This window comes from Mesitornis unicolor, unplaced genomic scaffold (assembly GCF_000695765.1).
Source record: "Mesitornis unicolor isolate BGI_N332 unplaced genomic scaffold, ASM69576v1 scaffold30853, whole genome shotgun sequence".
NCBI classification, from domain to species: Eukaryota; Metazoa; Chordata; class Aves; order Mesitornithiformes; family Mesitornithidae; genus Mesitornis; species Mesitornis unicolor.
The window spans coordinates 6,064-19,752 of NW_010174479.1; the positions used below are offsets into that span (position 1 = coordinate 6,064).

The window sequence follows — 13,689 nt, forward strand, 5'->3', positions numbered from 1 at the left end:
CCTCTTTGCCTGGCACCTCAGTGAGAGACAGCAGACACAGGGAGCACGTGAACTTTCTGGCTGTGGTTCAGTTCTGCACTGATATGGCCACCAGGGTGCAAGAGGAGAAACAGGTGACATTTGTCGGTTCTGTTAGTGTATCACAGCTGGCTGTGTATCAGTCTGCATGCAGGCATATAATTATGTTCTGAAATGTTTACTCAAAGCTCCTGCAGGAAGCCTGAGGCAGAACAGAATTAAACCAGATTTATTTATTTTTTTAAGGCAGCACTCTAGTCATCAGCCTGTTCTTTGTTCCTGAATAAAGGACTGGTAGGTTACTCATGCATGTAAGTGCTTGCTCGAGTAAGGCTTTCATATTTTGTTAAATAACAATGTTGCAGGGAATGGAAAGGGGAGGAAAGACAAGAATTACAAAGACAGAGCAGGTAGTACAGGGGACAGAAGTAGTTTCATATTGACTCTTGGCATCAGATTTAACAGACACCTATCAAGTGCTGTTCACGCAAAACCCATGCTGCTACTTGTGATTATTAGAAAAGTAAAGATGCTAAATACTCACCGTCAGAAGACATGAGTTCATCAATAATATCCCCACTGATATTTCCTGTGAAAGACAGGAGCATGTGTTTATGGAAGTCCATGCATATTCTCTGCATTAAAACACTGAATTGCAAAGTACAGTATGGCTCGTGCAGTGTAGGAGCTGCAGAGATAGCATGCCATGTGCATGTAAAACACATGCATCTTTGTATCCCTGTTTTTCCTGTTACATTTCTCTCACTGATCCCTTACCATCCTAGAGCCATGTACAATTTGAAGCTTATCGGTGGCAGAGAAAGGTGTTTTGCTCAAAATGAGTTTGTTACTCAGAGCTGGCTGAGTGGCTTCATTAGGAGATGAAGAAAGGCCTGACATTTCCTCTGTGGGAAAAGTACTCATCTTTCCCGCTGTGTAACTCATAATAGTAGCTTGGCCACAAAGAATGGTTCATGAAACAAATAAAAACATTTAAAAAGTAACTGCTTCTTCCTACCTGCGGGCTCCTCCATCTTTGCAATGTCGAATGAGTTTGGCTTGAGAATACAGTTAACATCCAGAGGCAGCAAGCCCTGGTAGTCGTTTGAGCTAGCTGTAGCTTGGGCGACATCTCCCGAAAGGCCGGGGTACAACACCGACTCTGGGAGGCTGGAGTAAGGAGCTGCTGGGGTTGTGCTGTTCTGCTGCACTCTGCTGTCTACAAAGACAGAAAGGCACGATATAAAGTCGGAAAAGGGAAAATGAAACACCTGCACCCGGCTTTGTCTCTTGAGGAGAACATGGCCAATGTGAGAGGAGTCTCCCCTTTCCAAAGCCACAGGCACAAAGTAATCAGGACCCCTCGGAAATAGTAACACTGACAGCATTTTCTTAAGTCTTTTCATATTACCCTACTATTATTATGGGAAAAATACCTGATATTCAGGCAGTCTCTCACTGTGGCTATGTGGAAGAAGGTAAGTGACCTTGTGGCACAAAAGCTGGAACTGGTGCCTGTATTATCTGTCTCATTATAAGGTACATGTTCAAATCATACACTCCTTCAGAGCTTGGCAATTTTCGTTCCATATTGTATTCTGGAGAAGCACCTCAGAATTATTAACAGGATCACATCCAAAACCTGTTTGGTATAAGATGATCAGCTACAAGGAAAGATATCTGTTTCACCAGACAGAAGAGGAAGAGGCTTCTCTGTAACCTTCCGAGAGCTGTTAGTGAGCCCTTGAGGTAGTTCCTTAACAGGAGTTACACTATGCAAATTCTCGATCTTTATCAACCACCTTTTCTAGCAGCTTCTTTCCCTCCAGTTCCCTTTCTCCCCAACCCATCTGAGGTAGGCAAAACCCTGGGCCCACCTGATGGCGTGTCTGCAACTGATGTTTGTGGTAACTCTTGTCCTTGGTTCAGATCGTGGTGTTCTGGCGGATTTTGAGGAGCTGTAGCAGGTTTAAGTGGAGTCGCCGGAGCTGCAGGTTGTGATGGGGGCTGTGCAAGGTCATCGGGTGGAGGAACTGGAAACACCATGGGCTTGGAGGAGCTTGACTCTTTATTTATAAGCAGCACATGGATAGGTCCTGAACTACTTTTAAGATTGATCTGATATTTCTTCTGTCCATTCTGTCCCTGAAAAGGTGGTATATTATGAAAGTTACCATTCCTTGAGAAGTTGGAACTTTACAAAACATAACAGTAATTGCATAATTTCCCACAGTAAGTAATGAAGATGTTTGAACAGAATTCTCAAACTGATGCACTTTTTACCTCCCAGAAGATAAATACAGTGCTCTTCTAGTTAGGTAACTAGGAAGAGCTGGTAGTTAGCACAAGCTTATCAAATCATACCCAGTAAAAAAATATTTAATGCATGCGATCTATAAAAAAAACCCAAAACAAAACCCAAACTCAATTACAAACCTGTAATGTGTTCACCTGACCAGAACACAGTTACAGAGATCACAAATACACAATTCTTCAAAGTGCTTAACTAAATCTTGAATTCAAGTTACATAACACTTACAGCAGGGCTACATCTTACCAATAACACCAATGATAAATAATGATTCTTGTACATTTGTATTTTTTCCTTTTAAATGGAGCTGCAGAATGATTCTGGCTGAGACTAAGCATCCTAAAACAGTTGGAGATCTCACCCAGACTGAGTGAGCACAGAATCATGAATCAGTAGAAACCATTTCTGATCCGATTTGCCAGGCTGCCTTTTGGTAAGTCACTTAAGCAGTACAGCTAGGACTGAAGCTACTCTCAGTCTCTAGCACAGTCTCAGTGAGACTCCTGTCTCCAAAGTAGCTAATTCAGCAAACAGGTTTTCAGCAAGCATGTTCTAGAAAAAATGAGGATGAGAAAACTGGGAAAAGAGCCTCAGAGAAGGGGAACCAAAGCAAAAACATCCAATTTGAACTTGGTGATGAAGACTAAGATCAGCTGTTTTAATCTTCAACAAAAAGCGAAAACCTCCTCGCACACCAACATTACAGCTGCTAACTTCGGTACCAGAGAGAACCTTACAATTGCCTTAACTGGTTTCAGCAGAGATGGACAAAGATTGCACTACTGATCAGTGCCATGGTTCTAGCTTTGGATGCTCTTAAAATATTAGACTGTGCTTAGCCTCACTAAAAATAGCTTGAGCAACTTCTCAGGTGAATTTCAGCCTTCTACAAGGATAGCAGCAGGCTTCACACAATGCTCTCTTGCAACTATGTAAACCCTACTTAAAACCGAGCACTGCGGCAAAAAAATAAAAGATGGACAGAGGTAAGTAATTTGGCCTCCTACCTTTATCTTGCCCATTTAAGCCTTTTAGCTAAAGTGAGACTGCAGTGTGTTTCTCTGTCCAGGCTAGTACCATGAGACTAAACAGAAACTAAATCTAAACTAAACCTACAACTAAATCTAAAAGGCTTTTTTGTAAGAGATCTGTTTTAACAATACTTTGAGGGAGGATTGAGGGAGTGGAGCATCTCCCTTATGAGGAACGGCTGAGGGAGCTGGGTCTCTTTAGCTTGCAGAAAAGGAGGCTGAGGGGAGACCTCATTAATGTTTATAAATTTGTAAAGGGCGAGTGTCAGGAGGAAGGTGCCAGGCTTTTCTCAGTGATAGCCAATGACAGGACAAGAGGAAATGGGCGCAAGCTGGAGCATAGGAGGTTCATAAGGAAAACCTTTTTCACTGTGAGGGTGACAGAGCACTGGCACAGGCTGCCCAGAGAGGTTGTGGAGTCTCCTTCTCTGGAGACATTCAAAACCCGCCTGGACGCGTTCCTGTGTGACCTAGTCTAGGTGATCCTGCTCTGTCAGGGGGGTTGGACTGGATGATCTTTTGAGGTCCCTTCCAACTCCTAATATTCTGTGATTCTGTAATACAACAGAGAAATTTGACAGATAAAAGTAATTGCTAGTAAGTTCTCAAGGGAATTCATTACAATTATGCCTAATTTAGAAAGCTGCAACATTTAAAAGCAAGAGAGAAGAAGTGAGGACAAAGAAACCCAGTATTATATCTTGTTTTTAATCGAAGACAGAGTTACCATTACACTATCTAGATGTACAAAAACCACTTTTTCCCACCCAGCCTCTCCCTTCTCAAATGAAACCATCTTAATTTTAATTTCAGCTCCCCTTTCTTGCACCCAGATAGAGATAAACCCTCTGCTCTAATGTAGCTCTTCTTTTCCGCTGTCCCTCTAGAAGACCTAGGTAAACAAGAAACCAGTACATACCATTTCAGGTATAGGCACTTCTAACTGTGTGCCACAAGGTGCTTGAATTGCTAGAAGTGTGTCTCCTGGTTAAACAACAATTTTTAAGAAAGTGTTAAGTGTGCATACTTTTCTTAAGTTTTGCATGGTACCCATTAAAATGAGATATCGTAATACTCTATGGTCATTTAAAATACTGCATAATTGTAGCATAAATATACTTGCAGTGGGACTTGCATAGTCCCTGTAAGATCCAAGTATATCCTATAGTATAAATGACAGAATTCCAATACTTAGACCGTAGTTGCAAGAACCTTTTCTCATAGCAGTACAAGGTTTACTACCTCCTTTACCTGGTTGTTACTGTCCCCAGATCTCCTGGTTGTATATGTAACGTGAGATGAAAATATTTAACCAGTTTCTTTTTCAGCTAAAACAGCTCTCTGGTCCAGCTCACTTTCTGGATTTGAAGAATGGTGGTAGTAGAGAGAGATTTAAGAGAAGGAAGAAAAGGTCTTAGTGATCATCTTCAGTGCCAGCACTTCCCAGTGTCTAAGCTTGCAGGTTCTGCAGCACATACAACTGGAATGTAACAGCTGGGCAGCAAACTCACCTGTGGCTTACTGTGTGTGCTAAATTGTATTGGTTCAAGTCAGAAGATCACAATTACATCAACAGCACTGGCACAACCTGCCTGGCACTGCAGGTCATTCACCCACCTGCACATCATCTCCACTTTGTCCATAACTTGGAATAATGCTTTTCTTTCTCTGCCTCCTAAAAGATACTCACATGAAGCACTATGTGACTGGCAGAGTAGGTGCCTCTACATTTGTGATCACTTAATTTTTTTAGTAGCAGCTCGTTTTTTTTAAACTCCCCAGTGGTTGTCTAATCTTGCATTTATATTCAAAAAAACAAACCCAACCTTCCTATTGGCAAAGAAGAGCCTAGCTGGAGGCTGAACAACAATCTTCCCTTGGGTGCCCCAGGATCATGACAGGATGCTAAGGGAAGTAATTTCTGCCAGCAATTCTCGGCAATTTCTTCAAATCTCCTGTACAGAAGGAACCCTTCTGATTTAGTGGCAATGCCCCATCATTGCAGTTCATCTGGCTTCATTTATATAGCATCATCAGGAGCCCCTTCTGGCTGCAGCTGCCATCAGAAAATTTTAGGAAATTTGGATGTGCTTGGTCTTTCTGGTGAGTTGGACCAACATGCCCTGTCCCTGGTTCCATTAACAGCCCGAGGCAAGCTGCTGCAAAGTATGAATACAGAGACATCCAAAAACAGTACACCAAAACCAGCTGAGGTTCCATTCTGTATGCGCTGTGACAGCAGCTAGAAAATGCCAGAACTTGCTGGTCAGAAACATGATGAGACTTCTGCTTACTACTCGTCACCATTGAATACTTCTAAATCAAAATACTTAAGCGGAGAAAACTAACTTGCTAAGTAACCTGCTTTCAAGAGGAAGATCAGAAAATCCCTCACTTTACAAAATACAGCCTAGCAGCAACTTACCATTGAAGCAGTTGCAGATATCTTCATGTGTGACATATGAAAATGTAACTTATGTTAAGGAACATTTTTCTTAAAGCAATGTGAAACTAGTATTTGTTCCCCTTTAAAAGAAGTCTGTTCAAACTCAGCCTAAACTATAAACTTCTTGCTGTTACTCAGAGGTGCAATCAAGGCATGATTTTTTGTTTTCAGAACAGCTAGTTAAAGATAGCAGCGTTCTATATTTTAAAGAAAAAACCAAACCTGTATCTGTGAAGAAAATACAAAAAGGAAAAAGTTGCATAGCTTGAATGAGAAGAGATTATTCTACAAAAAAGGGAACATGTAAAATCTTGTTTTGAAGAATGCCATCTACCTCACGAACTTGACACTACAGAATTCAAGTACGTATTGGGACTTCCCTGAATCACACAAAAATACTGCCAAAGGGGACTTGACAGTGCATCTGCCATCCCATTCCCCTGCCTCAAGACAGGATCAACTGTTAAGGCATTCCAGATAGACATTTGTCTCCCCTCTTCTGGAAAACCTCCAGTGATGGATATTCCGACACCGATCTGGGAGGTCAATTCCAGTGCTAGCTCTCCCAAAGGAAAGTTTCTCCTAACATATAACATCAATCTCCTTTCTATAAAATCCATTTTACAGCAGCAGTTTCTGTCTGTAGAGCAACTGCAAGAAATTTTCAAGTACTTATCACTAGTACTACAAGATAAGAAGGGCACTTTTCTGCTCCAAACCTTGGATGTCTATTTTGCTCAGTATCTTGCAAGACAGCTAAACACATGGTTACAAGTAATGTATCAGGAATTCTCTGCTCACGCGGTATTTACACACAGGGTATTTTTCCAGTTCCAAACCCAACAGGCTTCAGAACTTTGCCAACTCAATTTATCTTTGGGTGATAGCTTAGTCTTTTCAAGAGAAGGAAGCAACACACATGTAAAGCACTGCTAAGAAAGTATAAATTCAAGTGCTAGAAAGCAATGCAGTTCATTTAAAATAAGACACCAGGATTATACCATGGACTTAAAAAAATACTGCCATATATATATACATATACACACACACATATATATGTGCTAAATTATTTTAAGGTTACCAGTCATACAGTAACAGAGGTTAAAAAGTCATGTAAACATGATTTTCTTTCTTCTTGAACAAAAACCAGAAAAAATATTAGCCTTTCCTTGCTTCTGGATGAAAGGGGCTACGTTATGCTTTACCTATTACCTACACTTAAACTGTTGCTTTAATTTTAGCTGCAAGATGCACACAATTAATTTAAAAGGATATTGGTGGTTTGTAGAATCATCCATGACATTCTTGATACTTTGCTGAAGCCACAGTTTCTGCTGATCCAATTCTTTTTCTTTTAGCTCTAGATCTTCAATTTCAGCTTCCAGATACCTCAGCCTGTCTATGACTTCTTTTGTATTGCAGCCAGCACCTACTCCTCTTAAAAAGGCATAAGAAATCACAAAACCACAAGTGAAAAGCTGAAGCACACAAAGATAATTTCTTAAGACTACTTTCAACATTTTGAAAATCTACTAATATTCAATATGAAGGAAATGAGTGTTTACCCTTCCAGCAGGGATTTAACAGAAAAATGAAAATTCTTAACTTTTAATCAAATTTGAAATTCCCCTTTACCTATTTTCTTTTGGAATGTAGCTTTTTCTGCATTGGAGCTGGTTTGCAGGACCCTTCTCCTTTCACCATCAGCGAACCAAGAGAATAGACATTGACTACAGGAGGGTAGGTAGGTGGAGACAGTGTGTCCCAATACCCTTCTCAGACTCCTCTAGAGTAAATATTTCAACTACAAGTGCTTGTTAAAAAGTAACACTGTAAGTTTAATGAAAGTTTTTCCGCTACATGCTTTAAACTTGATTTTATGTATCAAACATACAAGTTAAAGGGGAAGACAAATAAATTTAATATGCAACTTTACTGTCATTCTAAAATGTCATATTGCTCATTGATGAGTATAACATTAATTTTATGATGTCCTATCTAGTCAGGAGAAGTGGAAAGAGGCAATTTTTGTTCCTCTCAAGCATGCAAAAATTTGCAGAATTGACACAGCTTACTTCCACTGAATGCTGTTCTTTGACTTCTTCTCAATGAGATCAATCCCCTCCAAAACGTTGGTGATATCGTAGATCCTTCTCTTCTGCCTCACAGCAAGGGTATCAGCAGCCTGTCAGGAGAAGCACAGCGAGTATCAGCAACCTGCACGTTGAGGGCAAAAGAGAGTTAAGCCATTTCTGTGGACAAATGCCAGTTAATATCATCCTGAAGGGGGAAGGTTCAACTCTTTAAGAGCCAGATGCTCAGCCATGGCTGAAGTACTTCAAGCCAGCATCGTCCCTTAACATTTCACTGCACGGATCCACCTTGCAGCATTTCTGGCCTTGCTGAACCCGTCACGTTGAGTACCAAGAGCCGTTCTCCAGCCACCAGGACCCTGGTACAGCCCATAGGGGTGCTTGCCACTGGCACACCACCACTTCTGCGTCACAGCCGGCTAGGCCGTGTGTCTGCATGCTGTCGCTGCTTGTCACTCAAAGCAAACCCGAGCGTCAAGCAGAGGAAACAGTCTACTTCATGCTCTCCATGGTGACTTGTATGCCCCTGATGCAAAGACTTCAGATAAAATAAGGAAACTTGAGTGAATCGTGCCTTCCACACCCTCATCTCTTTCATGCTGTAAAGCAGCTCAAGTTCATGGAATATTAGCCAAAAGGAGAGAAAGCAAAAGGGACTCTGTGACTACTCAGGGCACTCAGATACAAGGGATTATACATATTAAACACATTAGAAGCAATAAAAAGATAAGAAAAATAAAGAGAAAGGTAGCTGGCAAAGACTTTCACATTCTAAAGTTGAACTAATGTGTAAAGCCAACTGATTTCTGCTATAGGCACATAATGATTGACTTCAGTTTGTCCAACAATCTATTAAATTAATGCTTTTAGTAAAGTAGCCTATACAAAGAGTACAAGCCGAGACAACCACAAATAGGAAGGAAAAAATCAAATACATTTTATAGCACAGCCCACATAACTACTTAAAAGTAGTATTTTCTGAACCATAATCAAGCTCACTAATCTTCCAAAGAAATTACACTTTCCCATTGGAAAGCTAATTACTAGAACTTAGTAGTCCAATTTATACTGGTGAATGTTTTGCTAGTGAAGTAAAATTAAAGGAAAAAATGAAAAGATGAATGGAGATTAACAAAAATGCTCTTACAGTCATTAAGTATAAACACTGTTCTTTCTCCTTGACAGTGATGTACCTACTAAACAGTGTTTCTACTGATACTGTTACCAACATTTATCTTTTGTATGGTCTTCTGTAGAAGTCTGTTAAAATCTTTTCCTATCTAACAAAACAAAATACATACAAATACACATAAAGCACACATTTCAGGTTTTTTCAGAGGAAACGGGCTCTTCAGTCACTTGTATTGGCAGATACGCACCTGCTACCTTAACTTGCTATTTTTGCTGCATGCATACACACTGCTTGAAATAATTGCAAGAGAAGCCTTCAAAACCTAGGAAGTGACAAAATTGATGCCGCCTGTGCAACATTTAATCAACATCAACATTGTTGTCTTTAGAGGCACAATTTCTACAGGCTCTCTACATTATTCAGTGCAAGCAATGAACAACACACAGTTAATCAACTGCTATTCTGATTAATTGCTTTCTGCTTTTCTCCCATTGCTCAACACATGGACCCAGGATTTAGTCTACCGCTCACGGTTTGAATGATGGAGAAACACTGAGGACAGATTTAATTACTTCATGAGATTTTCCAAAATGCCCATCTGTATAATATATAAATACTTTACAAATCTTAATGTATTTTCAAAGTTTAAGACTAAAAAAAAAAAAAAAATCACTTATTTTGATTGCCCAATCTCACATGTTTCAAATTCGAGGACGGTTCAGTACTCTAAATTGTATTGCACTTCGTATGCCCAAAGCAGAGCTCTCATTTAAACCAACAGTGGAGATTCACCACTGCTGCAAACCAGGATTTGGAGCCTCAGGTTAGGGACTGAGAAAATGAAGGACACATTCACATACACCTCTGGCTTGACGAGCACTGCATACAATTCAACCACAGCTACAAAGTCCAACTACTTACAACAAGAATTCCAACAATGAAATCAAACTGGGGCCAGTCTGGAAAATTTAACCCAGACATTCACTAACTTTCTGGTGCTGGTCTTACAACCTAATTACCTTCTCATAATTTTATGAGGTGTTTCACAGGTATTTTAAAAACCAATAGAAAAGTTCCTCCCCAACACTCGAGCAGTTACTAATGTCTTCTGGTAGGCACAAGGCTCAGAAATTAAGTTCAGGCATTCAGTTCCTCTACACAAACCATGCACTAATGACTTCAATAATTAAAAGAGCATACTGAAACTTTTAAACAAATCTCCTGTTGACAAAAACTTCTAAAACTTGTAATTTATCAGCCTATGTCAAATGGTTGAAGCAGATCCAGGCAGCACAAGAAAGGGACATCTACCACAATAGCCCTGTTGAGATGGTCAGACGTATCTTCCACATGCCTTCCTCTGAATCATCTGTATTTGGAGTGCCTTCATAACATCTATTTTTAATGTAAGGCTGCTGCACTGTAGCCATTCCTTCTAGTATCTCCTCATACTTTGAACACATATGTATCCAAGACAAGCACTACATGAGTGTTTCTGAGGCAGGTTCTTAACTGGAAAAAAAGCATCTAAGTGCAGTGCTTTGGTTCTGTTTGCACTGAGATTGTGCAACTGCTGGGCTATAGAAAACGTGCTGTTTAGCACAGTTTCACCTGCCGGCTTACACATACACACACACACACACACACACACACAAATTTGCCAAGAAATAAATTTTAAAAAAGACAGCCAGAAAAAGGATAACTGAAGAGTTTGGGTGCATTCTCATGCAACTTCTTCTTTGCTCCCTGGGAGTTGACGAAAGGCAGTGGGAATTATCAGCTGCACATTTGCTGCATTGGCACCGAAGAGCAAAGGAATTCACTAGAGCACCGTGGCAGTCATAACCGAGAAGCTCAACAAAGCAGAAAGGCCAGCAATGTCTGCTCGCTCTCCATGTGCCAGAGGAAAAGAAGTCCTGCATCTTTCAGCCTGTGCTTGTAGCAGATGACAGCATCTTCTCCCCAAGAGGAATGTCAACAGTTTGGTAGGAGTTTTAAACTGAATGGTGTGCTTGGCAACCTGTACGTAAAACTACCAAGCATCACTGCATGCACAAATGTTAAGGGAATGTAAAATTAAATAGATAGGCTTTTTCTTCTGTGGAATAGGACAAGTATAAGGCAGTTGTTATTTGCTCCCGACCAATACAATTCTAAAGGTAGTAGGAAGCCAGTAGATTTTAGAGTATTTGATGTTTTCCACTGATGACCAGAAACACTACTTAACTGCCGGTATAGCAGGGATGGCATTCTGCTATAAACAAAGACCATTTAAGAAATCAAGGTAAAGCAATTGTATGCAACTGAAGAGAAAGAACACACAATGTCTTGGGAATAATTTCAGGTGGTTTATCCCTTATTCACCCATCTTGCTCTTTTTCTCTCTTCCCTGTACTTCGTGGGTTGCTGCATATAGAAACTTTGTTTTCATTCCCTTCCATCTCATCCTTTAATTTTTAAGCTTATTTCCATAACTAGATTTGTTTATATTGGGTTATCCATGGACAGTTACACATTTATTGGAGAACAGCTGTTTGATTTAAAGTAAGCACTGTAGAATGCAAATTCCAAGTAAAGAAAGTCCTCACTTCCATTCCCATGAGTTGTCAGATGTTAGCAGAGAAGCATCCAGCACTAAAACATTTCCAAAAACAGCTCAGCCTACAGAACTCGTAGGGCTACCTGCTCCTAAAGGGAGGAAGAGTGCCCACACATAGGATGATATATCACTATTGCTTCATGATGGGTCAGCACACGCGTCCCAGAGTATCCTCTTACAGACCACTTCACTACAATTATAGATGTATCAAAAAATCACCAGAAAATGTCCTATAGAACAGCCTTTCACTCTCAATTGCTGAATCACAAAGCCAGAAATACACTTTATGTTTCCGAACTGTATTTTCTCCATAGTGCACTGCTGGTTTTGCTACAGAAACACAATGAGCAGCATGGCATTAGCCAGTCAATACCTGCCAGTCTCCTGCCAGTAGGGAGGCATCTGAAGATCTTCGCTGCATGAATCACTTCTTGGAACGCTCTGTTGTGTTTTAAGACTGTCCTGGTTCTTCAGTTCCCTGAGCGCACCAAGATAACATGCATGTTGTTTTTCATTTTTCCTTAGATACGCGGCTTATTTATGAGGAATACTGGTTACAGAAATGTATGTTCTGACTCACTGTTTATGAAAGTACCAACTATTTACTCACTTCAGTTAGTGTTTACTTCCAACAAACTGTATCCTGTAATTCAGAAACCTGTCTCCAATAAAGGCCTTGAGCAGAAATGTCTATCATTTGTTTGTTGCAATGCCCCATTTTCCCTGGCTATCAACCCTTCCATTCCCTCTGGGTGGATACCTTCCTCATAAAAGAGAATGAGAAATACTGTCCATCCCTCTACACAGCTCAACTTTATTGTTCAAATCCATCCTCTTTGGCTCTTTCCACTAAGCTTTTTGGCCCAATGTCTTACAAACTGTGTATGTATTGCTTGTCAAACTGACCTGCAACACCTCGCAGCACATGACAGATAACACGGTAAGCTGCACAACAATCCCTGAGATGCGGACAGCTTAGTTCTGCTTTCCTGAAGAAAGAGGCAGTTAAATACTAAGAAGTTAATCAACTTGTCCAGACCACAGCATAACTAAAGAAGGAATATAGAACCCATCAGTGTCACTCCCAGTTCACCCTGAAGTTTTAGTAGCTGCAGCAACATCACTGAAGTGCTTGCTCTCTGAACAGGGATGCACAAAAACATTCTGACAACATCATTCACCTCCTGGAGCCCATTAAGAACGACCCAGAAATAAGGTTAGTTTTCCAGAAGAGACTTCAAGTAACCAAGGCGCCAAGCCAGCCTCTTCCTGCCCTTTGCTTAACTCCCCGGCAGTTTCACCCAGGAACTTAACCAGTCAGGCAAAGCATGCTTTCACCTCAACACGTTGTGTGTACAGACAGCCATGCAGAGCACACCAGCCCCTCCCCAGGACAGCAGCACGCTCTGGGGGACCGGCGAGTGGGACATCGTGCCAAGGGTCCCTCCTGAGACACAGTGACCTGCTGGCATGAGTGACCTGGAGTAAGGAGGGCTCGTCCGGGGGCTCCACCGGGGAGGAAGTCCTCCCACTGCCGCAGTCTAACACTTTCAAAGGCTGCAGAAGTTGGGGAAGATGATTTAACACTGTCCTGGTTTTAATGGGATTGAGTTTTAGGGTGCCATTTTCAAAACTCTCCAATCAAACATGATAGCCACCAATTCCGACAATTAAGCATCCTTTATATATATACATATACATATACACAGACACACACACACTCACACATACACATATGTAATAAAAAGGCAATGGTCTGTTTTTCAACATCATTTTCCCCTTCCTAACAGGGGTGGACGGGTGAGAAACAGTTTTAAATAACGAACTGTACAGGGAATCAAGGCACAAGGAAACGTTAGGGAGTAAAAAACTAAATAGAAAAAAAAAACACAGTAAGCTTCACTTTCCGCATGGTAAGCATTTTAACCTCCTAAAAAAGCGTGGTAACGCGTATTTCGGATGGCTGTCAGCCATGACCGGGCAGCAGCAGCACCTCAGCGGCCAGGCAACCCCTGCCGCCCGCGAAGGGAGGGAGTGAGCGGACGGCCCAGCCCGGCCC

General features: G+C 41.1%; 1 protein-coding gene across 1 annotated transcript in view; it reads right to left on the reverse strand.

Moving 5' to 3' along the window:
- The window catches only part of E2F5 (E2F transcription factor 5, p130-binding), a gene marked incomplete at its 5' end in the record, with an annotated part of 9,510 nt that extends 1,519 nt beyond the window's left edge, over positions 1–7,991 (reverse strand). The window contains 7 exons of the mRNA XM_010181070.1: positions 563–607; positions 1,037–1,237; positions 1,896–2,163; positions 4,280–4,344; positions 5,786–5,829; positions 7,082–7,243; positions 7,882–7,991. Coding sequence (XP_010179372.1) covers positions 563–607; positions 1,037–1,237; positions 1,896–2,163; positions 4,280–4,344; positions 5,786–5,829; positions 7,082–7,243; positions 7,882–7,991 — 895 coding nt within the window. The remainder of the gene's footprint in view (positions 1–562; positions 608–1,036; positions 1,238–1,895; positions 2,164–4,279; positions 4,345–5,785; positions 5,830–7,081; positions 7,244–7,881) is intronic.
- Positions 7,992–13,689: the final 5,698 nt, after the last annotated feature.